This window comes from Tasmannia lanceolata, unplaced genomic scaffold (genome assembly GCF_043159265.1).
Source record: "Tasmannia lanceolata isolate RefF3 unplaced genomic scaffold, GAP_Taslan_0.1 ptg000008l, whole genome shotgun sequence".
Classification (NCBI taxonomy): domain Eukaryota; kingdom Viridiplantae; phylum Streptophyta; class Magnoliopsida; order Canellales; family Winteraceae; genus Tasmannia; species Tasmannia lanceolata.
This window is the reverse complement of record NW_027518685.1, coordinates 14,049,044-14,071,924: the sequence shown is the minus strand read 5'-3', so window position 1 is coordinate 14,071,924 and position 22,881 is coordinate 14,049,044. Positions and strand designations below refer to the sequence as shown.

The 22,881-nt window shown below is 37.8% G+C and overlaps 3 protein-coding genes across 3 annotated transcripts in view; 1 reads left to right on the top strand and 2 right to left on the bottom strand.

The window, feature by feature from the left end:
• The window catches only part of LOC143884467 (uncharacterized), a 48,709-nt gene extending 26,037 nt beyond the window's left edge, over positions 1-22,672 (bottom strand). The window contains exon 1 of the mRNA XM_077388065.1: positions 22,669-22,672. The gene's annotated coding sequence lies outside the window, so the exon portion shown is untranslated. The remainder of the gene's footprint in view (positions 1-22,668) is intronic.
• LOC143884462 (triose phosphate/phosphate translocator, non-green plastid, chloroplastic-like) lies at positions 871-11,399 on the top strand. The gene is made up of 9 exons (XM_077388054.1): positions 871-1,414; positions 6,437-6,559; positions 6,663-6,815; positions 7,109-7,194; positions 8,359-8,443; positions 8,705-8,824; positions 8,934-9,002; positions 10,840-10,969; positions 11,092-11,399. Exons 1-9 carry the CDS (start codon positions 1,031-1,033, stop codon positions 11,160-11,162), a joined length of 1,221 nt encoding a protein of 406 aa, XP_077244169.1. The 5' UTR covers positions 871-1,030; the 3' UTR covers positions 11,163-11,399.
• Positions 13,172-15,239, bottom strand: LOC143883203 (transcription factor MYB61-like). The gene is made up of 3 exons (XM_077386554.1): positions 14,834-15,239; positions 14,623-14,752; positions 13,172-14,155 (listed from the first exon to the last, which is right to left on the bottom strand). Exons 1-3 carry the CDS (start codon positions 14,964-14,966, stop codon positions 13,528-13,530), a joined length of 891 nt encoding a protein of 296 aa, XP_077242669.1. The 5' UTR covers positions 14,967-15,239; the 3' UTR covers positions 13,172-13,527.
• Positions 22,673-22,881: the final 209 nt, after the last annotated feature.

Sequence of the window (22,881 nt, the reverse complement as noted above, 5' to 3'; positions counted from 1 at the left end):
CATCTCTCAAGAGTCTCAAGTCACCCCCTTCTCTTCCTTCTCTAACCATTGTCCTTAAATCTCTAACCCACTGTGCCGCCACTCGCACTCGTCCGCACCCTCTTTTAACTATATAATGTAAGTAGAACCTACTAGGCTGCTCCGATGGACAGCCCGATTGAAATGAATTGTGACTGGAAGTGGGATCCAAAGAATATTTTGAATCCGATCTGACCGATGAGGATTAATGGATAGTGACTAAGTTGTAGGTGGATCCGATCCGAAGTGGATCCTTCCTAATAGGGGTGCAACTCGGGTCGGTTTGCGTTGGGAACCTTTTGCCGACCCGAGTTTAACCCGACCTGACCCGACCCGAGATTTTAACTTTAAAAATGAAAAAAAATAATTTTAAAATGTTGGGTTCACTCGGGTCGGGTTGCGAAAGCCCTCAACCCTAACCCGAGTTGAACTCAACCCAATCTAAAACGAATAGGGCCTTAGTGGCGGGAGGTGAACAATCTATAATTTTGAATTCAATAATCATATTTGGACTCAAAACCAATTCTCAAAATCAAACATGAGTAGACGACTAGGGCCTGACAGTGTGCCTCGTACCTATGGTTGGGAGTTGGTACAACAAGGCGGCGAATTATGTAGCATTTTTTGTCTTCCTTGATCTTGATCGTTCAACTTGCCCATATATTGCAATCAAGGCCATTGATTTAGTGGGGCCGCCGCATTGATGAGAACAGTTGAAAACTTTGATTAGGAAGGTTTGATCGTTCAATGTAACGCGGTAAATTAATTTACCGAGAAATAAATGAGTGTAACGTCTACCAGGATCTCGCTCACTGCCATTGCGGAGATTCCAAACATACGTACTTTCATTTTCAAAACTTATTCGGATCATATAAAGTATAAAACCTCTCTCTCTCTCTCTCTCTATCTATTCCAAAGATCCATACTTTCATTTTCAAAACTTATTCGGATCGTATAAAGTATAAAACCTCTCTCTCTCTCTCTCTCTCTCTCTCTCTCTCTGTTTGCGAAAATGCAGAGCGGCGCGTTTGCTCTCGCTCCCTCCAACTCCTTTCTCAGATCCCGTAAACCCGAGATTCGTAACCCTAACCCTAGATTCAACCTAATTTCTCTCTCTACTCCTTCCAAATCCCTGGATCTCATTCCAATCCATGGAAGTTTCGGTTCTTCATTCTCCAGATCGTCATCTTCCTCTAATTTCCATGGCTGGATTTCAGTTCCTTCTCTCGTTTCCATTCGAAAAACAAACGATTTTAGGGTTAGGGCAACCTCCGTCGCTGAAAACGCTGATGAGAGCTCTGCAAAATCTAGTGCCTTCTTGCAGACATTGCAGCTCGGATCTCTGTTCGGTCTATGGTATCTTTTCAACATCTATTTCAACATCTACAACAAACAGGTGTGTTTCTTTTTAATAAAAATGTTTTTTTTCCCTGTTTGTGTTGAAGATCTGCTTTTTTTTGTTTTGTTTTTTCTGTTATAGTTCTATGAATTAGTTAATTTTATGTGATCTTGTTTCTCTTTCATATGATTGTTATTAGAGATGAATTTTTTTTCAGATCTCGCTTAATTTTCTTGATGCACGAGTTGATCTTTGGTGTTTTCTCTTTCTTTCTCTTCTTCGATTTTAATTTTCAAATTTAAGCGTTGATTAGCATGGATCACTAACATTGGAATCTGAGATCCGTTGCTTTGATCGGTAACGTAAAAGTTAGAAACTTTAGGTAACCGAGCATAGTAACCATGCTTTGGTTTTTCCGGATATTATTTGTTTATTTTCTACATTATGTAAGAAATAGCTATTGAAAACAAAGTTACGCTGTCATTGTTACGTCTTAGGTTCGGAGTTGATTTTGAGTTTTGATTTCTGTCCAGAGTTAGGTGATTCATGATATCTGATTTTATTATGGATATGGTTGTAAAAGTTAACTTACAATTGAGATCTGTACCAAAATTTTCGTCCTAGTTCATTTATCTGTATGATGCATTTTGAAATTTCAATTTTTTTTTCTATGGAAGGTATCTGTTTGTTTGGGTCGATAGATATGTCTTTTCCCGTTTTACATTGTGCATTTTGGGGGGGATTTATACCATTGTTGTCTGAGCAAGAAGTGAATGCGAGAACTAAAAGCATGAGGTTAGGCCTCTAAAAATGAGAAAACACGCGAAGTGCTTAGGAAGTGATGAAGTTATTGGCAAAATAAGAGAATGCATGTGGAAAGTGTTGTGGGAAGTAAACATGACCCATGTAGGATGAGTCATTGGAAGTGAACAAGAAGTGCATAAGAATATGGAGGGCTTGGTAGGCTAGGGAGAGGTTGCGTACTTACTATGTAGGTTAGGTTTACCAGTAAGTTATAAAAGTCATGATTGAGTAGGGTTATAAGCTTTAGCGATTTATGATTTTACAATTTGAAATTTGATTTCTTAGTCATTTAAATATGGACCTCAAGATTATATTTAAACGTTTCTAAATACACACCTTTTGCATTGCCAAAATGGAAAACACTCCTTTGGAAAACAAATCACCTAAACAGGGAGAATATTCTTGGTAAGAAGTGTGCCCTGTCGCTAAATTTTAGAAATGAGAGGAATTTAGCTTCCAAATCAAGTTGTCGTGGAAGCAAGCTTTCAACCCTACTAGAGAGAAATCGGTGACTATGGATTATACTTTACAGTGTGCATTGTCTGGTAAGCATTAGGCCCATGTCACTTTGCCGATGCCATGGCTCTTCATATTTTTTTCTATTGGGTTATTAGTGAACGCCGATGGTATATGAGATTGGAGACGTCCTTTTTTTTGAAAAGATAACTTTATTAAGAAAAATAGGAAAAATTACAAATTTTCATCGATGGGCAACATCAGCCCACAATATAATTCCATCCTTCCAACTCTTTCCTTTGCTAACTTGTTAGTTGTTTCATTGGCACTTCCAGGGATATGGTTGTACCCCTCTAGCATTCATCTCATTTAAAACATGACAGACCTCCACTGACCTTCTTCTCTTAGCAAAGAAATAACATTTGATGAATCGCCTTCAACCAAAAGCTTACTACCTAATTCTGACCTAAATATAAATAGCCGCATATCTTTCTCGGTGTGCTTTTATTCCCGTCTGCAGCAAGTCCGTACGACCTATCAGACCTGAATAGGCTACAAGAATACCACCCTCCTCATATGTAAGAACCCCTCCTAGACTTGCTGGATCAGGGTTGCAAAGAGAGCGACAGTCGAAATTCAGTTTTCTACCTCGCTTTGACCTTTTGTGGACCTCTTCCAAGTAGTTTCTCCTTCCACTTCCTTAGAATAGTTTATTGGGAATAACCTTCGACCTCTTTTCTGCACAAGGCCCAATTAACAAGCGATACTTTGTTCTTCATTGCAATTGATTTTGTTGAATGTTCACTAGTTCCTCTCATTCCAAAGTCCCCAACATACAGCCATGGGTGCCCTATTCCAAATGATTTGCTCTAAGCTGCCTAAATGTTCACAATGCCAACTCTCCAACACCTTGTTTACTGTTATCGGCTGCACCCAACTGACTCCAAACCAAACAATCCAATGTGTTGATCTTTCGCCTCACTGCTGCCCATGTGAATGCCCGGACCTTGGTTGGGGTTGAAGAATACCAGATCTTCTTCCAAGGGGAGGAATTGGTTGAAGAGTTAATCGAATTGAAGAATGACTTGACCGTGAAATTTCCTCCTGGATCTAGTGCCCACATTCTCTAGTCTTTGCATTACTAACTTTTTTACTTTCCACTCCCCCAACCCTCTCTCGATATTTGCCTGCTATTAGGGGTGTGTATTCGGTTAAAACCGAACTGAAAAAACCAAAATTATTTCGGTTATCCAAAATTGGAACCGAAACCGAAACCGAATTTAGTTGAAACCGAACCGAACCGAAACCGAAAAAAGAATTCGGTTGTTCGGTTAGAACCGAATAACGACGAAGATTCGCACAAAAAACCCTAATGAAGGGGGGAAAAAGGAAAAAAATAGTGGAATATGAAGAAAGAAGAGCAAACTAAAGTTACTAAACCACTAACCTGATTCATCCACTTCTTCTTCTTCTTGATCTCTTGGAGACGAGGGCGCGTGGAGGTTGAGCCATCAGCCACGGAGTCTTCTTCACTCTTCAGAATTTTCACCCTTTTTTGCAAACAAAAAGAAAAGGGGTGGAATATCATTTTTCCTCCTAGTCTTCGTGATGTGAATCCATTTCAAAAAAAAAGTCTTCGTGATGTGAACCCACGGTACTTGCACCCCTTTTACTTTTACCTGGCACAGCCTCCTTTACAGACGTCACTTTGCACCATCCAGCTGGCACATTGGCCTTAATATTCAGCACCATAGATAGGTAATTTTAAAATCTTTTCGAATTTTAGTGGTCAAATTTGCTCCATAGATAGGTAATTTCAGAATCTTTTCGAATTTTAGTGGTCAAATTTTCCTTTATTTTAATTTTCTTTGCTAATATTTGAGTTCATTCTCCACTCTTGAGTTGGCATGCGGATACATTTTTCTCTCCCAAGGACTGTAGAACTTCGGTAAAACCGAAATAATTTTTGGGAAAACCGAAACTGAAATCGGAAACCCGGTTTTATAAAATTTACAACCGAAACCGAACCGATTAACCTGATGACCGAATCGAAATGACCGAACTATTTTAGTTCGGTTGGTTAATTCGGTTTTAACCGAATAATGCTCACCCCTACCCGCTATGACTTTCCTCCAAATTGCATCCCTTTCCTCTCCAAAGCTCCAGTACCATTTTTCCGATGAGTGCTTTTTTCTTTTTATTAAATTACTCATCCAAGCATCCATCCTACTTTGCTTTGCACATTTCTTCCCATTTGTCCAAATGCCTTAGCGTTGTCCCTTTTCATTTTGGAAATTCCTTTGAACCTTTTCCGTTTTCTTCGCCACTCCTTCTGCCATCTTAAATAAAGACATAATATCGTTGAGACATATTTCTAATTATATCAAGCTTATGCAATTGTCTTGTGGCGGCACACCATGGGTGCTATATTTCTTTCCTTGGAAAGATTAAAAATATATATATCGAAGAGTAAATGAGTTAAAAAGGAGCCAGAGGTTGCCCATAAAGTGCGATTCTCTGGGCACACCATCTTTGGTTAATGAAAGCCTTCTACATGACTTGCTACAGTCTGCCACATGTCACGATTTATTCTTTTGAATTTTAAATCCCTTTTTATGGGCAGCACATGACATCTCCTTGATGGTGCCATGTGGAATAACATGTTCAATTTGACAAACCATGTGTTTTGTATGTCACCATCCATGCAATGGCATGAGACTTGGTATCATATGTTTATGTGACTTTCTTGGGTTGTGGCTATGCTGTTCGCCTTTTCTGAACAAGCTTGTTTTTATTTTTTAATGGGTTCATGTTGTGGATGGGAAAGGAAACACATGTTAGAGGCAGGATTGGCTTTCAAGCTTTGGCATTCCTTGCTGAACATGAATGAACATGCTGGATGGCCAGTATGCTGAGTGTAGTGGAAAAAGCGTCATTATTGTACAATATGATCCTATGTCTGGTCGCGCCACTCGGGGAGAACTATATTTTAGCTATTTGTGTTTGAAGATTTTAAATTTTTCTTTGAAATTTAAATATTTAAAGCTGAGGGAGTTATGAAACCTGATATCGCGTTATTTGGGAAATATTCAAAAACTGCAGTGGTTTCTTATTCCAAATATCGTGAATGTGGAATGCCAATCTCTGTTAACCACTGTAGGGAAAATTAGCTGACTGTCCCTATTCAAAGCTTAAGGAGTTATGAAACCTGATATCACACTATTAGGGAAAGATTTGAAGGACTTCAGAGGTTTCCTAATTCAAATTTTGTGAGTGTGGAATGTCAATTTCAATTAACCACTAGAGGTGAAATTAGCGGACTGTCCCTCTTCTTTCATTTAGTTAAGGCCTACTTAGGTTTGCAAAAGTAGTTTAGCAACATGATGTAGGAGCTATCCCTTTGAACAGAGAGTCTAGCGATATAATATATATTCGTGAAGGTTTTTACTACTTACAGGTGGCAGTATTGAAAATCCTTAGAAGATAATGAAGACCCTCAAACTGTTTGTCAAGTGAAAGGGCGTTATTTTCATCGAGTAGGATGCTGGTACCGATAAGGGCTATTTTGGTTGTGCTCCCCAAAATTTTATCAAAATTTCTTAATTGATAAGTTTTTTGAAGTGCTAATAATTCTTTTTTTATAAGTAGCCGTGCTCTGTTGCATTTTTTGTTGGAAAGCTTGGAAGATGTTGTCCTTTAACACATTACTTCATTCATTAGAGAACACATAGCCTGCTGCTTAAACAGCAGAAATGTTTTCAAATTTATGAATGCTTGAGAAGAGGGCAAAACAAGTCTAATCGTACTGATTGTATACAGGTTCTGAAGGTCTTTCCTTTCCCAGTAACCATCACAACATTTCAGTTTGCTATTGGGACAGTGCTAGTTCTTTTTATGTGGGCAACAAATTTATACAAAAGGCCTAAACTTACTACTTCACAGGTATGTTTTTATATTTTACTTGAATGATTCTTCAAGATAATTTTCATTAGTTTCTTAGATGTACCATGTAGCTAATTTTTCGGTTGCAAATTTATCTTTACAGCTTTTAGCAATCCTACCACTGGCTGTTGTGCACACAATGGGAAACCTTTTCACTAATATGAGTCTTGGAAAAGTTGCTGTTTCCTTCACGCATACAATTAAAGCAATGGAGCCCTTTTTCTCGGTTGTCCTCTCTGCCATATTCCTAGGGGAGGTGAGCTTTTTGTATCATATGTTTTTCTTTCTTAATTGCATATATCGGATTCTTTTTCATTTTTAAATTTTTTTTGCTGTGGCTAGAATGCTTAGGATTATTCTGATTGCTGTATCAACTCTCCATCATTGAGGAGCTGGTTACATTGCTGGTGTGACCATGAAAACTTGTATATACAATGTGGAATGTTGATTTGGAAGTTTGATAGCTTTATGATTGCTGGACATTCTTTTTCTGTTGAGCTATTCAACTCCAAGTCTAACGACTTCAGTTTGATCATCTTGTGTACGCAGATTCCCACTCTCTGGGTTGTTTCTTCCCTTGTGCCAATTGTTGGTGGAGTGGGATTGGCCTCACTTACGGAGGCCTCTTTTAATTGGTAAGTGATCCTCATGAATGTGCTCATGCTTTTAGTCAAGAAGATCAAAGGTGCACATGTGCTTATGCGCATGAGTCATTCTTTGCTTCAGTTTTGAAAAGGTTGAAATCAACTCTGATTTCTGAGTTTGATTGGGCCAAGTTGATAAAATCTCTGCAATTTTACCTTATTTGATGAATACTGTGCTTAAGCATCTCAATTAGGTGCTTTGTGTTGCAACCAAGGGGTTGTGGGTTCAATCCCAGCTTATGTAACTGAAAAAATAAAAGTAAAGTTGATGATGATCACTTGGAATGAGAAAAAAGATATTGTGATGAAAAAGTAAAAGTAGAAGTAATGGGTAAGAAAAACAAGAAAGAAGAATGATCAGGAGAAATAGAAAATATATTTTCATGGACCCTTACACTGATGTTCTTGAGGTACATGCTGGTATGCTGGGCTGCCATGAATCTGGTCCATTGCCGCCTGTCCAACTGTGATTGATGATCTTTGTCCCTTGATTACATGTGATAAAGAAGGGGTCCTTTTTAGTTTTTTTTTTACCATTGATTGCTTGCAGGATTTGATCAACCAGACACTATCTCCATTTGGTGTGGACCAGGATTCGCTGTCACCTGGTGGTGGCCTGTCAGATCAATGGTCCAAGCACCAAAGACATGTAGGGGTTGGGAGTGTGACAGAACTAACCGAAGTTGTCACACATTGTCACTGTAGGTGTGGAGGTAGCAAAAAGTGCAACAAATTAAAAAAAAATGGAAGAGTGCAAAACTGAACAAAATCATTTGATACACCCATAATAACCCTTGCTGCATTTATTAAAAAATTGCCTAATTGGATGAATTGACCATTGATGGCTGGTTTTTCCCAAAATTCCAACAACCACAGAGTGGTCTTTATTACTTGATGATTGGGTCCTGGGCAGACTGATTATCATGGCTCATTTCCAAGTTTTATGGCTTGCTGCTCGACTTTTAGCCAAACTTGCTAACTAGGCCAAGTTCTGACTTTGAGATTCCAAGTATATGTATATGTTGCTTTACTTGTATTATGTTGCTCTGTTTAGTCTCTCTACTGAGATTCCATCTAGGAATCCAATTTATCAATATTGGTTAAAATGGTCTGAGTATAAATTCTAATGACTCTTCATTCTCTCATGGGAAACAGGGCTGGATTTTGGAGTGCGATGGCTTCCAATGTGACTAACCAATCTCGTAACGTGCTGAGCAAAAAACTCATGATTAAGAAAGAGGTAATCTGCCTAATAGAGAAATGACATGGAGCCATTTTACAGTTTTTTCTTGATTACCACAATTAGCTGCTATTAAGTTAATACTGTGAAAAGTAAGGTTTATTTTTATTGGTTGTTTCTGAATCCTTCTGAGAGAGGAATGGCATAGAGCCATTTTACAGTATAATATCTTGGTCTTTATCTTGCATTTTGTGTCTTTACTATAAATGGTAGTTATCAAAGGCAAAGGTGGCCCTTAACCAATAATATGTTCTGAAACAGGAATCTCTGGACAATATAAACCTCTTCTCGACAATAACGATCATGTCACTTATCCTGTTAGCCCCAGTAGCTTTTTTTATGGAAGGCTTCAAGGTCACTCCATCATACCTTCAGTCGGCTGTAAGTCCTATATCTTTGGAAATACATTGCTTTGTACTCGATTCATTCTACATATGTTTATTATAAATATACACTAAATGGGTTCTTCATTTCCTTTCTGTCAATGTAGGGCCTGAATGTAAATCAGCTCTATGTGAGGTCTCTCTTGGCTGGGCTTTGTTTTCATGCTTATCAGCAGGTGAGTGTTTCTATACTGTTGTTGTTACTCTTTAATCTACTAGAGTCATGTCCTTCAAGAAGGTATACTGTATACTATAGTTGCTGGCACTAGTTGCATTCTTGAAACATGGAACAACAGACTGAAAACATATGCTGTAATGCTGACATCTAGTTACAAAACCGAACTTCAGGTTGTATAACATCTCAAGAGCTGCCTCTGTATTTTTCCTGGCTGGCCACGTTTGTGGAGCTAGGAACATTATGTTCCCATTGTGACCTTGTGGCCATCTCTGGAAGATTTCATATGTGTTCGTGCTTTTTTCCAGGCAATGACTTCTGAGGAATTTTCTGTATTGTTTTACGCTTTTTAGGTTTCCTGATCACTAGTTAATATAAATAATTTTGATTTTTCAATTTTTAGTCATGAAAGCTTGGAAAAAGTTGACGAGATGTAGACGGGTTATAAGGGCTTGAGCACCCTCCCCTTAATGGCTAGCTTTTAAGGGTGAGTTCTACTTGGGTCCTGACAAGTGGTATCAGAGCCGGGGCGTGGTAACCCCCGGTGTGCCTCCGAGGACAGAAAAATCCCTCGGGGAAGATCTCGGTAACCTCAGTGTGCCTCGGAGGATGATGAAATTCCCTCGTAGAAGATCTCGTAGTTCCCCACGCCTTGAGATTATCCGTGTTGCTCCCGCATGGTCGGCTGCAAAAGCAGAGGTGTGAGAACGTGAGACAAGAGAGAGAAAGATGGAGAAAAAGAGAGAGGAGAGAGAAAGAGAGAAGGAGAAAGAAGAGGGTTTTCTCGGGTATTCTCTTGTGGGTTTCCTCTTGGGTGGTGTACGGCGGTCTTGGGTAAGAGAAGCAAGGAAAGGGTTTTGGGTTTAATCCATTGTAATCCTTGTCTATTGTTTTCTCATAGTGGAAGATCATGTTTCTCGCTCGTGGATGTAGGCTTGGCCAAACCACGTAAATCTTGGTGTTCATCTTGTGGCTTGTTTATCTTTACTTTTCAGTTAATTTGTGCACGATCGGATCGAATTTGCCCGGTGGATTTTCTCAACAAGTGGTATCTGAACCAGGGCGTGGTAACCCCGGTGTGCCTCTGAGGACGGAAAAAATCCCTCGGGGAAGATCTCGGTAACCCCGGTGTGCCTCTGAGGATGGTGAAATTCCCTCGGATAAGATCTCGTAGTCCCCATGTTGTTCCCGCGTGGAGGACGAGATTATTAATGTTGCTTCCACATGGAGAGGGAGATTGTTGGGGTTCCACGCAAAAGCAAAGATCCTACATCGGTAAAGTGAAAGAGATGTGGATGGGTTGTAAGGGCTTGGGCACCCTCCCCTTAACGGCTAGTAAGGGTGAGTTCTACAAGGGTCCTGGCAAACCCCTTTGTCTTTGCAAAGTGTATTTCTCATTAGCCCCTGCATTTCACCTTGCCTGCTAATTTCTTTTTCCGAATTTTGTGAATATGAATTGTGTATCCTCTGCTTATAACTCTTCCCATGATGCATGTGATGTTGCATGTAACTCCCTTGAACTATGATCAATCAATTTCCTACCGAATGTGTTTCCTACCAAATGCGTTTCGGTTTCGGTGAAAGTTTTAAACCATGCTGAAGGTCTAAGCTCTTTTTTGAAAGAAAGAATAAAAAATGTTTGTCAACAATAAGCTCTTATTGCATTGATTTTAAAGTTATGTTGTAATCATAACCCAGCACTAGTGCATGCATACCAACATTAGATGAAAAGCCAACGGATGTTTGAAATTGACAAGGTCTCACTTGATGGTTACATACATTGGATCTCTTTATATGAATTATTCTTAGGCATGAATTCTGTTGTTTCAAACTGGCAGGTTTCTTACATGATATTGGCAAGGGTATCTCCAGTTACCCACTCTGTCGGCAATTGCGTGAAGCGAGTAGTGGTTATTGTGACATCTGTTTTCTTCTTCAGGACGCCAGTTTCACCTATTAATTCTCTCGGTAATTTCCATCCTTACTTTACAATGGCTAAGAACACCTCATTAATCAAATGTTTGCTACCGTAATTCGTTTCCTTTCCTTATCTCTGTTTTCTGAACTCCATGACATCCTTGATTGTGCAGGAACTGGTATTGCACTTGCTGGAGTCTTTCTTTATTCGAGGGTGAAGCGGATAAAGCCAAAGTCCGCCTGAGCTCCCGTGGTAATTCCCTTAAATGGTTATGCTTTTTGTTTGAATGTATTTTTTTTTATTTTTCAGTCAAATTCTTCTCGGAGGATCTCGGTCCTAGCATTTAGATTATGCAGAGTGCTTGCTCTTGTTCGGATGATTGTATTCTTTCGCCGCTTCTCTTATCCAATTTTCCAGCGGCATGTATGTTGGAATTAGAGAGAAAATCTGGCTGTACCCATATGCATTCCCTTATCTGTTCATCATTTTTTTCACTCAATGCAAAAGTATTACTGTTTTGAGATCAAAATGGGCAGGTATTAGCCATTCAAAAAAAAGGGGGGCGGATATTTAAACCATCGGGATTCAAGCAGTAGGTTAAATTAAAAAAATGGCCTACGCCTCAAATTTCTTTAGGGCCATATCTCACCAATTTGGAGCCCTGTAGATTAAGAGTTCCAAATATGGCTATAGAAAATCCCTATGGCTTGCTGTTTTTTGCGTCATATCCCAAATTTATCAATGAAATGCACTAATCTCTACTAAACCAGCATTATTCCATAAGAATGACGCTAACTGGATGAACCTTGTTTCTTCACAGTTGGAATTCCAGAATCTCATTGTTCAAAAGTTCATAATCTGCTTCTAAACAAGTCACTTAAATCACTTTCAACCATGCAGAAAATATGAGCCCTTAATCTTCAAGCTTCCACCTATCCAATATCAGAGCTTCAATCCACTAACTTCCTTACTTCCATTCTCGGGTCTATTTGCGTCTACAACAATCTACATGGTATTAGTATGAAATGGATCACTCGTTCGAGGGCCCCACAGTAATATGTAGTTGGGACTGTAACCATGAATTCTCCACAAGGTTTAATGAGCGTCGAGCCCTTTGAAAGGTAGGTACTGATATCAAACCCCAACGAGTGTGCTAGCATTTTGTCTTGATTAAAACCAACAAGGGCTTTAGTCAAACCGCCCTTGTCTAGTGTTTTTCTTCATTGTGTCATTTTTTTCTAGTGTTTGATGAAAATCACGTGTGAGCTTAGGCACTAATAAGGTGGCTCACGTGCATTCCCCTTGAAAACCTATTATAGAAGAGAGTTTAAGGTCTGAACGAATAGAATGCTTTGTGATATGAGCCAGGCGATACCTCTGAGGACTAAAATCCTTGCCCTTTCCATCTGTCTAAGGAACCCAAGATGGAACTTAAATGCCTCTCAATGCTTAATCTTCCTCTCTTTTCTTAATAACCTAATGATATATTTAAAATGTTTGGGACAAAAGACTATTTTCTTCTTCTTTTTTGGGTCTGATCAATAGCAAGTGACTGGGGAGGCATGTCCACATGGTGTGTTGCCCCATCTTTATCAAGCTTACCTTGTGAGGCAGCTCATCATTGATGATGATTCAAAGACTTTGAAAGGAAAAATAAGCATAATTTGGAATGGCCCTTCAATGGCAAGATTCTTCTCTAGAATAGCAGCCATAATTTTCTCAATAGAGTTCCTCTACTTTTCTCCCTCAATTTCCTAAACCCATTTGAATAATCTGGTCAAACAAAACATCCATATCAAGAATTTTCTTCATCAAATCTCTACCAAAGTATCAGCATCAAAGTGGCGTCTATCAATGGCTCTACAATTTTCCATGTTAAAAACCACCCTCCTCTATGGACCAATGCACAAGGCATTTCGCGGAACGGCTGTTGCGTGAGAGTGCAACCATAGGCTCACTCTTCAACAGATTTTGTCTTATTCATTTAATTCATCTGAGATGGCTGCACTCTCATGCAACAGCGGTTCGACGAAATGCCTTCTGCGATGGTCCCTAGCAAATCCCCTCTAGGAAACATTAACAGACAGTTATCTGAAAACTGGCTCCTATTTTCTACTCACACCATTAACTTCCATTGAAAAGAATGCAGAATGAATGAAATGAATGAAAACCCAGAAAATCAAAGTAGAGATCTTGAGAGTTCAGGGATGGAATTACAATCTCTGAATGCAACAAATATGAACAAGGAAAGATACTGAAACAAGCATTTTTTTTCACTTCACCCCACCCCAAGAACATGAATAGATCAGTCTGTTTCTGAACAAATATTCAAAGAAACTTTTTTATCATTCCTATTTACATGAGAAAAATCTATGACACACACCTGTGATTAGAAACATTTATTCAAGCCTTTCAACTTGAATCAGAGGCTCCACATATATACTTGCCAAGGGCAAATTTTCGAGGGCATATGTATACTTGCCAAAGGCAGATTTTCGAGGGATTTTACGAGCTAAATTTGTTCGAACGCCTCTGCAATTCTCTGGAAATCCTTGCCATGCCAATTAGTCAAATTGTCGACTCCGAATTGGATCTCCGATTTAACCTCTCAATATAAAGGTGGGGTTTGATTTTGAATCACTGGGGATTGGAGACATTCAGGCCATTTGATATCGTCCCCGAAATCTGCCAATTCCCCCCCAGAGAAGACACTGTTCTCAAAGAAAGAGCTACTAGTGTTACTGTAATGGAGTCCATTAATATTAACACAGCTGGTTGAAAGATTGTCCATCTGAGGGGGAAGCACTGAGCTTGGCAATGAAGGTATGACAGTGGATATCGCATTGAAGTTGAAATCAGTATTCATCTCAAAAGGCCTGCAGCTCTGGTTAAAGCAGAGAAGTGGATGCGGGTTTCCCAAAAGCCCAGGTGTAGCGGTCTGAGTACCACGACTGGATCCATAATTCAATTGCTCGAGAGGGAAATAACCCATTGAATCCGAATTATCACCGCTTGTTACAAAACTTTCTAGGAAGAACTCCTTGGTGGGTGATATTGAATTAATGCTGTTACTGTTGTTTGTTACGTTATCATCTCTATTCTCAACCTCAGACAGTGGTTTGTGTGTGTTTGGGTCAATGCCCCTCTGCGTCAGCTTCTTCTTAATGCAAGAGTTCCACAGGTTCTTTATTTCATTATCTGTTCTTCCGGGCAGTTGTGAAGCAATCTGAGACCACCTGATGTAGTTGCACAAAATCTTAGCATTTGAGTTAAACTAAAAAAGCAAAACGACTACTTGAAAAAGCTCATTTATTAGAAATACGGCCGAACACCCCACCAAAGACGTTCCCAATGACCCCAATATGCACTCATCAAGCTAGCCCAATATGCAACTTTTCACTCATCCATTGAGTATTGAGCTACATCCGCATCATATATGGGATTATTGGGAACCCTTTCTTTTCCCTGTTTCCTCTAGTTATCGACTCTAGGATTTGTTCTAAGAATTTGGATCGCTTGAGATCCTTTGTTCCCCATCTTGTCTCTAGAGCTAGGGGTGGTGCTTTGCGCTCTTGATTGTCATATCTTTTTTTTTAAAATATTAATACACTGGTACGGGTTTTGCCTAACCCCAACTTAGCAAAAAAAAAAAAAAACGCCCATTTATTTGATTTTTAAAATATGAAAAAAGAGGATTGATTACCTGTTCCCCAAAACTGCATGGATTTCAATTATGAGCTTCTCTTCTTGCTCTGAAAATGTTCCTCTTTTGACATCAGGCCTCAAGTAGTTTATCCACCTTAACCTGCAACTCTTACCACACCTCTGCAAACCTTCAAGATGGAAACTGTCATTTAACAAAACCAACAGAGAAACATAACCCAAATTCTCAAAGGCCCAAACAAGGCACATACCTGCTTGTTTGGGCACAGAGCTCCAACAGCCATGACCGTATTTAGTAATATGCCTTAGAAGCTTCTCATCTTCCTCTGGAGACCAGAGGCCTTTCCTCAGCTTTTGCTTGTAACAGCAAGAATGCCTCCCCATTTGCACAAAAAAACCCACCTGAAAAAGGCTACTTTGAGCTCAATTCAGCTAAATTGTCACCAAAAGCAGAGGTTTGAATGGATTTTCTGATATGGGTTCTGGCTTGAAATGGTGGAATTTGAGAAAGAGGGGGTGGGAAAGCTAAGAAAAGGTGGAATTGAATTAAGAGAAGAGGAGCTCAAAAGAGACAAGTCACCTTCAACAGGGTCATTGGAGCTTGAGGTATTTTGAAGGTGAGGAGAAGTTGGGTTAATCATATGAGCAAAGGTGGGGCAATTTCTTCATATATTTTAGTGAAGAAAAACTGCATGATTTAAACGCATGCTTAAAACACAAGTCGGTAAAAATAATAGTAAAAAATGCAATATAGAATTCAAAAGAAGCGGCATGCTAAACTCAAGGGCGCCCTTGCAAAAATGAGCTGAAAGAGCCATTATAAATGCAAAATGCTGTCGTGGAGCCAATGGGGGCGCCCTTTCAGCCCATTTTTTCAAGGGACCTTGAGTTTAGAATAATAGTGAAAAAGCATGGGAATTTTCCATTCAAAAAAAAAAAGAAAACACGGTAAATTTCACTCTGGGGTCTTCAAACCTTGTATTGTGTTTCGAGCAATCCTTCTTTGAGATTTCTCACAGTACAAAAACAACCAGAGATTGTAAAAGAGAAAAGTCAAAAACAGGAAATTTTTGTCTCATAACATGAAATAAACATGTCAAGTCAAAGTTTGCCAATATAGTATCGCAATTAAATGGAAAATAACATAAGCTTTACAATTCAATTGTTCATAGAAAGAAATAAAATAACCATTGAAATTTCTGATTTTTTTTTTTTCAGAATTCCAAGAAAAACAGCATTTCCCCTCAAAATCATGATCATAGTTAGCAAAAATCCGTTTTAAATGTCCTCGTTTTATTGGTGTGCCGTTTAATACTCGTTTAAAACTTTTACGTTGAAAAAAAAACTCCCTTTTTTTCAACCAAGCGTTTTAAACATGTTTAAAATGCATTTTAAACTCGTTTTTTTGGCCAACTTTCCAATTTTACCCCTATCATATTTTGTAAATGACAAGATTTTAAACTCATTTTCTTGTGTTTCCTTTTTTTTGCAAACACGAATTTTTGCCGTTCCGTTTTATTGCCGAATCACGTTTTGCTAACTGTGATAATAATGATCACTTTGAAAAGTTTCGTCATTCCGTGGAAAGAGCAAAATTCTTTGGAAATTTCTAAAATAAAAGGTGCCTTTCTTTTACCAGGAAAAGTCGCTGAAATCTTGGAATATCCCTTAAACAATCACATTTTTTCCATTTGGGAAAAAAAAACCATCTTTTTTGGCCTCATGGGAATGCAAGAAACATTTGGTACACGCCTATGACGAAAAATAAAATTCCAATAATTACAGAAAATTATTAAGATAAATCCGCAGTTGTTGTCTCTCAAAGAAACTAAGAACTCTCACCCATTTCCTTGAAAATCATACTTATCATTTTAAGAACTGAAATATACAAAAAAAAAAAAAAAAGAGAGATAAATTTAAGCAAGATTGGTAGTCATTCTTATCATTTAAAGAACTGAAAAAATAATTAAGATAGTAATCTTTTTCTCTAGTTGCTCAAATACATGACCCATATTCATGCATGAATTTTCATGAAAATTGAAATTAAATCTGATAGCTTTAACCTTGATTGTTTTTAGTCAATTTCTAAAAGCTATATGAGTCATTCTTAAGCTTTTAGAGAGTTGGTGTTATTTAATCATATATAGTCCAACAAAATTCTAGTAATTTTCTAACATCAAACATCTGTTAAAAGTGTCATGGGGATGAAAATCATTCTTAAAGAAAAGAAGATTCAGTATTAAAAGTGTAAAGTTGCATGATTTCTTATGATTCTGAATAATTCATGGGTTGAAGAGACAGATATAAAAAACTCATATAATAATAAATTCTGACCGATTTCTCTGATTTTTATTGCATTGGACCCCACAACAAATTACAGAAATTTCAACCCTTGCAATCCATGCTGTTTCCACCTGATCTGAGGGTCTTCAACAATCAACTATTCAAAACCAATTAAAACAAAAATTTTATAAAAGAAATATATTTCTATAAAATATTTAAAAAACCAGTCAAAAAAATCCTTCCATCTAATTGCACAAACCAATACAGAAATTTCAATCAATGAAAAATATTTTTATTATTCCATTAAAAAATATGAACAGTGTCTTGTCTGGAATTAATAAAAGAATCTAATTTTCCATTGATTTTGGTAAAATATGCTTATTTTCATATGACAAAATGGATAATATGACCAACTTGCAAGAAATAAAAAGAAAGCCAGTTGGGTTTTGGAAAATGGGTGATTACCAAACCATCCCCATTTCATGGACTAAAATTACAATACTAACCAGCAGAGACGTCAAATTACGATACTAGCCCAGCATTGTAAAATATTGGCCCACAAGCACTTCTTTGTTGTTCACCCAAACCTGACTTCTATGCTTAAAACCATGGTTTTAAATTTCGGTGGAGACCGACACCGAAATTGACCAAAACCGAAACGATCATTTATTTCGGCCGAAATTTGACCCAAAAATACTGTTTTTTTAATATTAATTTAATATTTTACCGAAATTTAATATTAAATAAAATATTCGTTTCTTGTTTTGTATCAAATTTCGACCGAAATTTTGAAATTTCAAGTACCAAAACCGGTACCGAAACCGAAATTTTAAACCTTGCTTAAACCAAGGTGCAAGTCTGTAGGGTTCTAGCCTCAGGGGCATTATTGTAATTGCCCACACATACAAATATACAACACCTCCATTTGCTGTGGGGGGCAATGATGCATTAGGAGGGAAATTTTGTGTAATGAAGTGACAAAAACACCCCTGTAATAGCAAAGAGACTTAAATCCAATCCCCCAAAAGGATTGGAGCAGTAATAGTTTTCTGGAGACACAATAAGCCAATTTTGTCAGTTTAACACTACGATCAGGCAATAGCCTCCGCGGCGATGGTGGTCCTAACCAGTGCTTGGCTCATGCCTCTTTAGGCCCTAGGGTTATTATTGACAATTCACTTTGGTGAAAGTTTAGCCTATGACCTTTTTATATGGAGGGTTATATCCTTTTTTGCAGCGGAAAAAATTGCCATGTCCATTCAAATAGAAGCTAACCAAATCCATGTACTCCACCCTAGGGCTCTCTTGGCTACTTGTATTGAACCTTGTGGTTATGACCTAACGTGCCATAACTTCCAAGTCAAAGGGTCCAATCCTAAGTCAGTGATCCTAGGCTCACTACCGAGATGTAAAGGTTAATCTGTTAAAGGATTGGTTGCTAGAATCAATTTTCCTTTTTCCTATTCTGCTAATTTAGATTGTTTTCTTTATTTAAGTTATTTCCATATTAGAGTAAGATTTTCTTATTTCCTTTTTTCTATTCTGCTGATTTGTGTTTCCATATTTTGCTTCCCTTAATTTCTATATAATGTAGATCCCGTATGGCTTTTTGAGCAATGAATAATCAAATTAAGTGCAATTTGCATATTGGAGGTCGAGTTTCCTCGAATTAACTCATTGGAGGCCTGAGTTTCCTCGAACTAATTCAATCTTTCCCTTTTTCTATCATCTTCTTCCTATTTTCTTTTATGATAGAACGGTGTTCTACGATTGGGGCTCATGTCCTCTTGCTGACCCATGTGTTACAATGTGTCAAAGGACTGGGGCTCATGTCCTCTATGAGAATTGATTTTGGGTTCAAAACTGATTATTAGAAACAAATTATATCCTAGATTTTACAAGCTAAAACAATAAGGAGCAAAAAAGTAGCTTCTTCTGAATCATGAGGCAACTCTTTGCAATATCATAACCCAAAATCATGACCTTGACTTGAGATCTATAACATTGAGGTCATGGTTTTGATCTGGGTTTCGATCCGCCACAGCGAGTATTCAATTCCCACTTCTCATAAAATTACAAAATAATTCTCATCCGAGGAATTAATTAAGTCATGCAATTAAAAAATTTGTTTTTTTATTATATAATATTTGTAAAATTTCAATAGCATTTTCATGGGCTCTTCTTTAAAGAAGGACATTAAAATTTCATCTCTATCCATTTCAAAAGGGGCCCTCAAGAGCTGGTTGGAATGTTTTCTTTGTACTTCCCCACGGACAAAGAAGCAGGAAGAGAAAAGGACATCCAATTCTCAACTGAAAAGACAATAATACTCTCTGTAAAAATCCACATCTTTTTTAAAAAAAAAGAATAGAAATAAAAATTGAACCCGCTTAATTAATTTTCCTAAATATTATTAGAATTTAGAAGTATTGAAAAATGCCTAAGATTTTTTGTCCAAGTTTTGTAAAAGATATGCAGTTCTTTTCATACATCTAGGGTTTAGGGTTTAGAATTGAGATGATATGTCTCCCAAATCTCAACTTCTCTCACTAGATTAATTAACTTATTAACTAGAGAACTCCTAGCTAATATGCCTCTTAAATCGTCTTAATTCCTATTTCTTTGAGCTGAACACCCTTCAAGGCATTCGATGTGCATGTAAGTTTGATTTCCATCTCACTAAAAAAGAATTTAGCAGCGGAAATTTTTTCCCTATGCGTTAACCGACGATTACTTCAACATCTCTAAATGTTTATTTTTTATAATTTTAAATATTTTATTTAATATGCAAAAAAATAGGTTTTTAGCTGCAAAATTTTCACTTTTTTATAATTTTTAATGCTTCTTAATTTCTAAACATTATTTAATAAACAAGAATAGGTTTTTAGAAATGGTGGCTTAAATCTGTCGTAAAATTTTAATTTTTAGTTCCCTGCACACATTTTTAGCGACGGGTTCAGACTTTTTCATCTATATGTAGCATTTCTCTATTAACTAACTTATAGAGCAACTTAAATACACCAATTACCATAGGGAGATTATTTTTTCGCCCCCCTGTAGGATAATGCACCGCCCTTTTAACGTGAATTGTGGGGAGACTATAATGATTTTTGACGTCAAATCACGTTAAAAGGGGGTGAATTATCCTACAGCGTGGCGAAAAAATCATCGCTCATTACCATATCCTTAATCATCGAAAAACTGAAAAGCAGCCCTCAATTATATAGGGAATTATGTCACTTTCTTCCTATCAATACTGGTGCGATAGTTCTTGGGTCATTAATATCAAGGGAAGTGATATTTACGCCCCTTTTGAGTACTAGGGACACCCAGCGCCAGTGTATCAATGACTAAAGGGGGGCAAATGTACTTGACGTCACAAGAATCCAGTGGGTTTGATTGTCATGCATACTGCTGCTGGGTGTCCGTTCACCTCCTTGTAGTGTAAAAGAGTAGTCATAAATACACTAGAGGGGGTTGGCACGGGGAAGAAAAAGGGTGAATATATCACTTCCTCTTTATGTGTGTGGGTGTGGGGTTAGTCAGGTAGTATATAGTTATATGGGATTTGCTAGGAACAATAGCAGAAGGCATTTCGTGGAACGGCTGTTGCATGAGAGTGCAGCCACATAGGCTCAGATTTTGTCTTATTAATTTAATTCATCTGAGGTGGCTGCTCTCTCATGCAACAGCCATTCTGTGATGTCCCTAGCAAATCCATAAGTGACGATACATAAGCCTATAAAATTACATTTTTTATCGGATTAGTCATATTGCTATAGATCATGACATATTGACAATCATTTGGCCTTCTGACTAACGCTCAACGGGAGGTCTATCGTGGTGTTGGCTTTGGGATAATCATTTGGCCTTCCTGCAGGCCCTCGCTTGAGATTAAGGTCCACCTAAGCCCTTGAGAGATATGTCGCATGACTTTGTCTGGGGTGTCCGTTCGTCGATCACCGACGGGTCCGTATACGACATAGGAATGGTTATAATCAAATGAAGCCACACACTTATACCTAACGTACGCGTAATGTGGTTTATAGCATTTCCCTTGGCCAGGGGAAATGAAAAATGTTAACAAGCAAATAATTAAAAAAATACATGAGGAGGTGAGGTAGGGCTACTCATGTGTTTAATAGACCAATTTAATTCATATGTATCCCTCAACCGACCCCTTTGTCTAATATTTTTCCTATTAAAGCTTCAAAGGATAATGCCAAAAATAAGCTCATGGAAGGGTATAAATAATAGTGAAATTGGCCTCACATTATCCAAATTAGAAGAGAAGGGAACGAAAGAAAATGGCCTCAATCCATGGAAACATTAATAAGCTAGTGAAAATTGAAGAGACATATCACTTTGAAACTAGAAAAGTAGCGACTGACCTAGACAGCCCAATGATACAAGGCCTTGTCTAGTTCTCTCAACGAGCCTGAGTGACTGACTATAAGGAAAGACCATTTTCTCTAGTTGGCCCATGAGCAGTATTGCACAGACGGAGGAAGACCCATCTCATTATTCTAAGGTAATGTTACTCTCCTCTTCAAAGTACATTGCCAACACAATTGTAAGAGGATACAGAAGGTGAAGGAACCTAAAGGGCTAAAGGCATCTTGTCCCTTTGCCACCTTTAAGGCAAGACAATTTAGCTTTTTATCTCCTTCTCATCGAGTAGAATTAGTTCTTGTCATAAAGCCTCACAAAAAACTGTAGTCTCTGTCTTTCTACCGTCAAGACAGAAGGACTTCTCATGGGTTAGAGAGAGACTTGTATGACATAGATTGCTGGCCATATTGATTATCATTGTTACCATCTACATGCAACGTATTAATTTCAAAGATAAACCCACCATAAAGCCCTGTCTCAAATGCCAACTATCATCTTCAAAAGCGTGTTTGGATCTATTAAAAGAAAATTTATGGAAAACAATATTTTCATGGAAAAAATATTCCATGAAAAATAAAATTCCCGGGTCTAATAGGTTTGCAGTTTTCCTTGAAAAGAAGGAAATTTCGATTTTGAAACAAAAAACATGGAACATGAGTTTACCGAACAATGAGAAAGTTTCGCTTGCAATTTAGCATCGAACTCCCTGAGATGTCTCGTGGGTAATTATTTCATGTCTGCTTATGGTGCACTCTGATGTGGCATTCTTGTCCCCTTTATTGTAAAAGAGTAGTCATAAATGCACTAGAGGGCTGATCCAAGTTTTAAAGAAGGGTGAATATATCACTTCACTAATTTTCTGATCAATCCTATTTTAAGCGATTAAGGGTCCGTTTGGATTCACAATGATGTTTAGATGAAGAACGAAAGTAAAACGATGTCGTTTTATGAGTTTTTCCAGTTTACTTTTCCTTTTCCTCCTAATTTGGGAGGAAATCAATGAAATAATTCTTTGCTTAGAAGGACCGATACTGGAACAGTATATGGCAGCCAAACATCTTTTTTTTTTGGTAGGTAATTTGGGGCAACCAAACATCTTTGAGAAAAAGAAAATGACGTTATTTTCCACCCAACCCCTTTTTCCGAGGGAAAATGATTTCGGTTGTAACAGACCCAAAGGGCATGTTTGGCAGCCATGAAAAATAATTCCATGGAATATTTGTTTACAGGTGAGAGAGATTTGAAAGAGGAATGAGTGAGGAATCAGAGAAAAAACCCTTATTTAGAGTAGGTTATATTCTCCTCATTTTCTATACCCATCCATGCTCTCCTTATCACTCCTCAAAATCTTTCTTTCACTCCTAGGACTCTTTTCCCCATAAACAAAATTTCATGGTTGCTAAACATGCCCTAAATGTAGATTGTTGTCTATTTTCACCAGGATCTTACAGCTAAATGAGATTAGGAATACAATGATACAAGTGACTAACACAATATCACTACAAAAAAGAGGAAAACTAAGGGCCATCCTGATGCAGGGGAAACTCTTTTTGAAATTTGTTTTTCAAGGAATATTCCTACTAATTGGTAAACTCATTTCTCATGGAATTTTTTCCAAGATGAA

Excerpts from the sequence above, each read along its gene's own strand:
- LOC143884462 (XM_077388054.1), top strand. The coding sequence starts at position 1,031 with ATGCAGAGCGGCGCGTTTGCTCTCGCTCCCTCCAACTCCTTTCTCAGA. Across the intron at positions 6,560-6,662 it reads CTAAACTTACTACTTCACAG|CTTTTAGCAATCCTACCACT; the intron begins GTATGTTTTTAT and ends TTATCTTTACAG. Across the intron at positions 6,816-7,108 it reads CTGCCATATTCCTAGGGGAG|ATTCCCACTCTCTGGGTTGT; the intron begins GTGAGCTTTTTG and ends TTGTGTACGCAG.
- LOC143883203 (XM_077386554.1), bottom strand. The coding sequence starts at position 14,966 with ATGGGGAGGCATTCTTGCTGTTACAAGCAAAAGCTGAGGAAAGGCCTC. Across the intron at positions 14,753-14,833 it reads CTCTGTGCCCAAACAAGCAG|GTTTGCAGAGGTGTGGTAAG; the intron begins GTATGTGCCTTG and ends TCCATCTTGAAG. Across the intron at positions 14,156-14,622 it reads CATGCAGTTTTGGGGAACAG|GTGGTCTCAGATTGCTTCAC; the intron begins GTAATCAATCCT and ends CAACTACATCAG.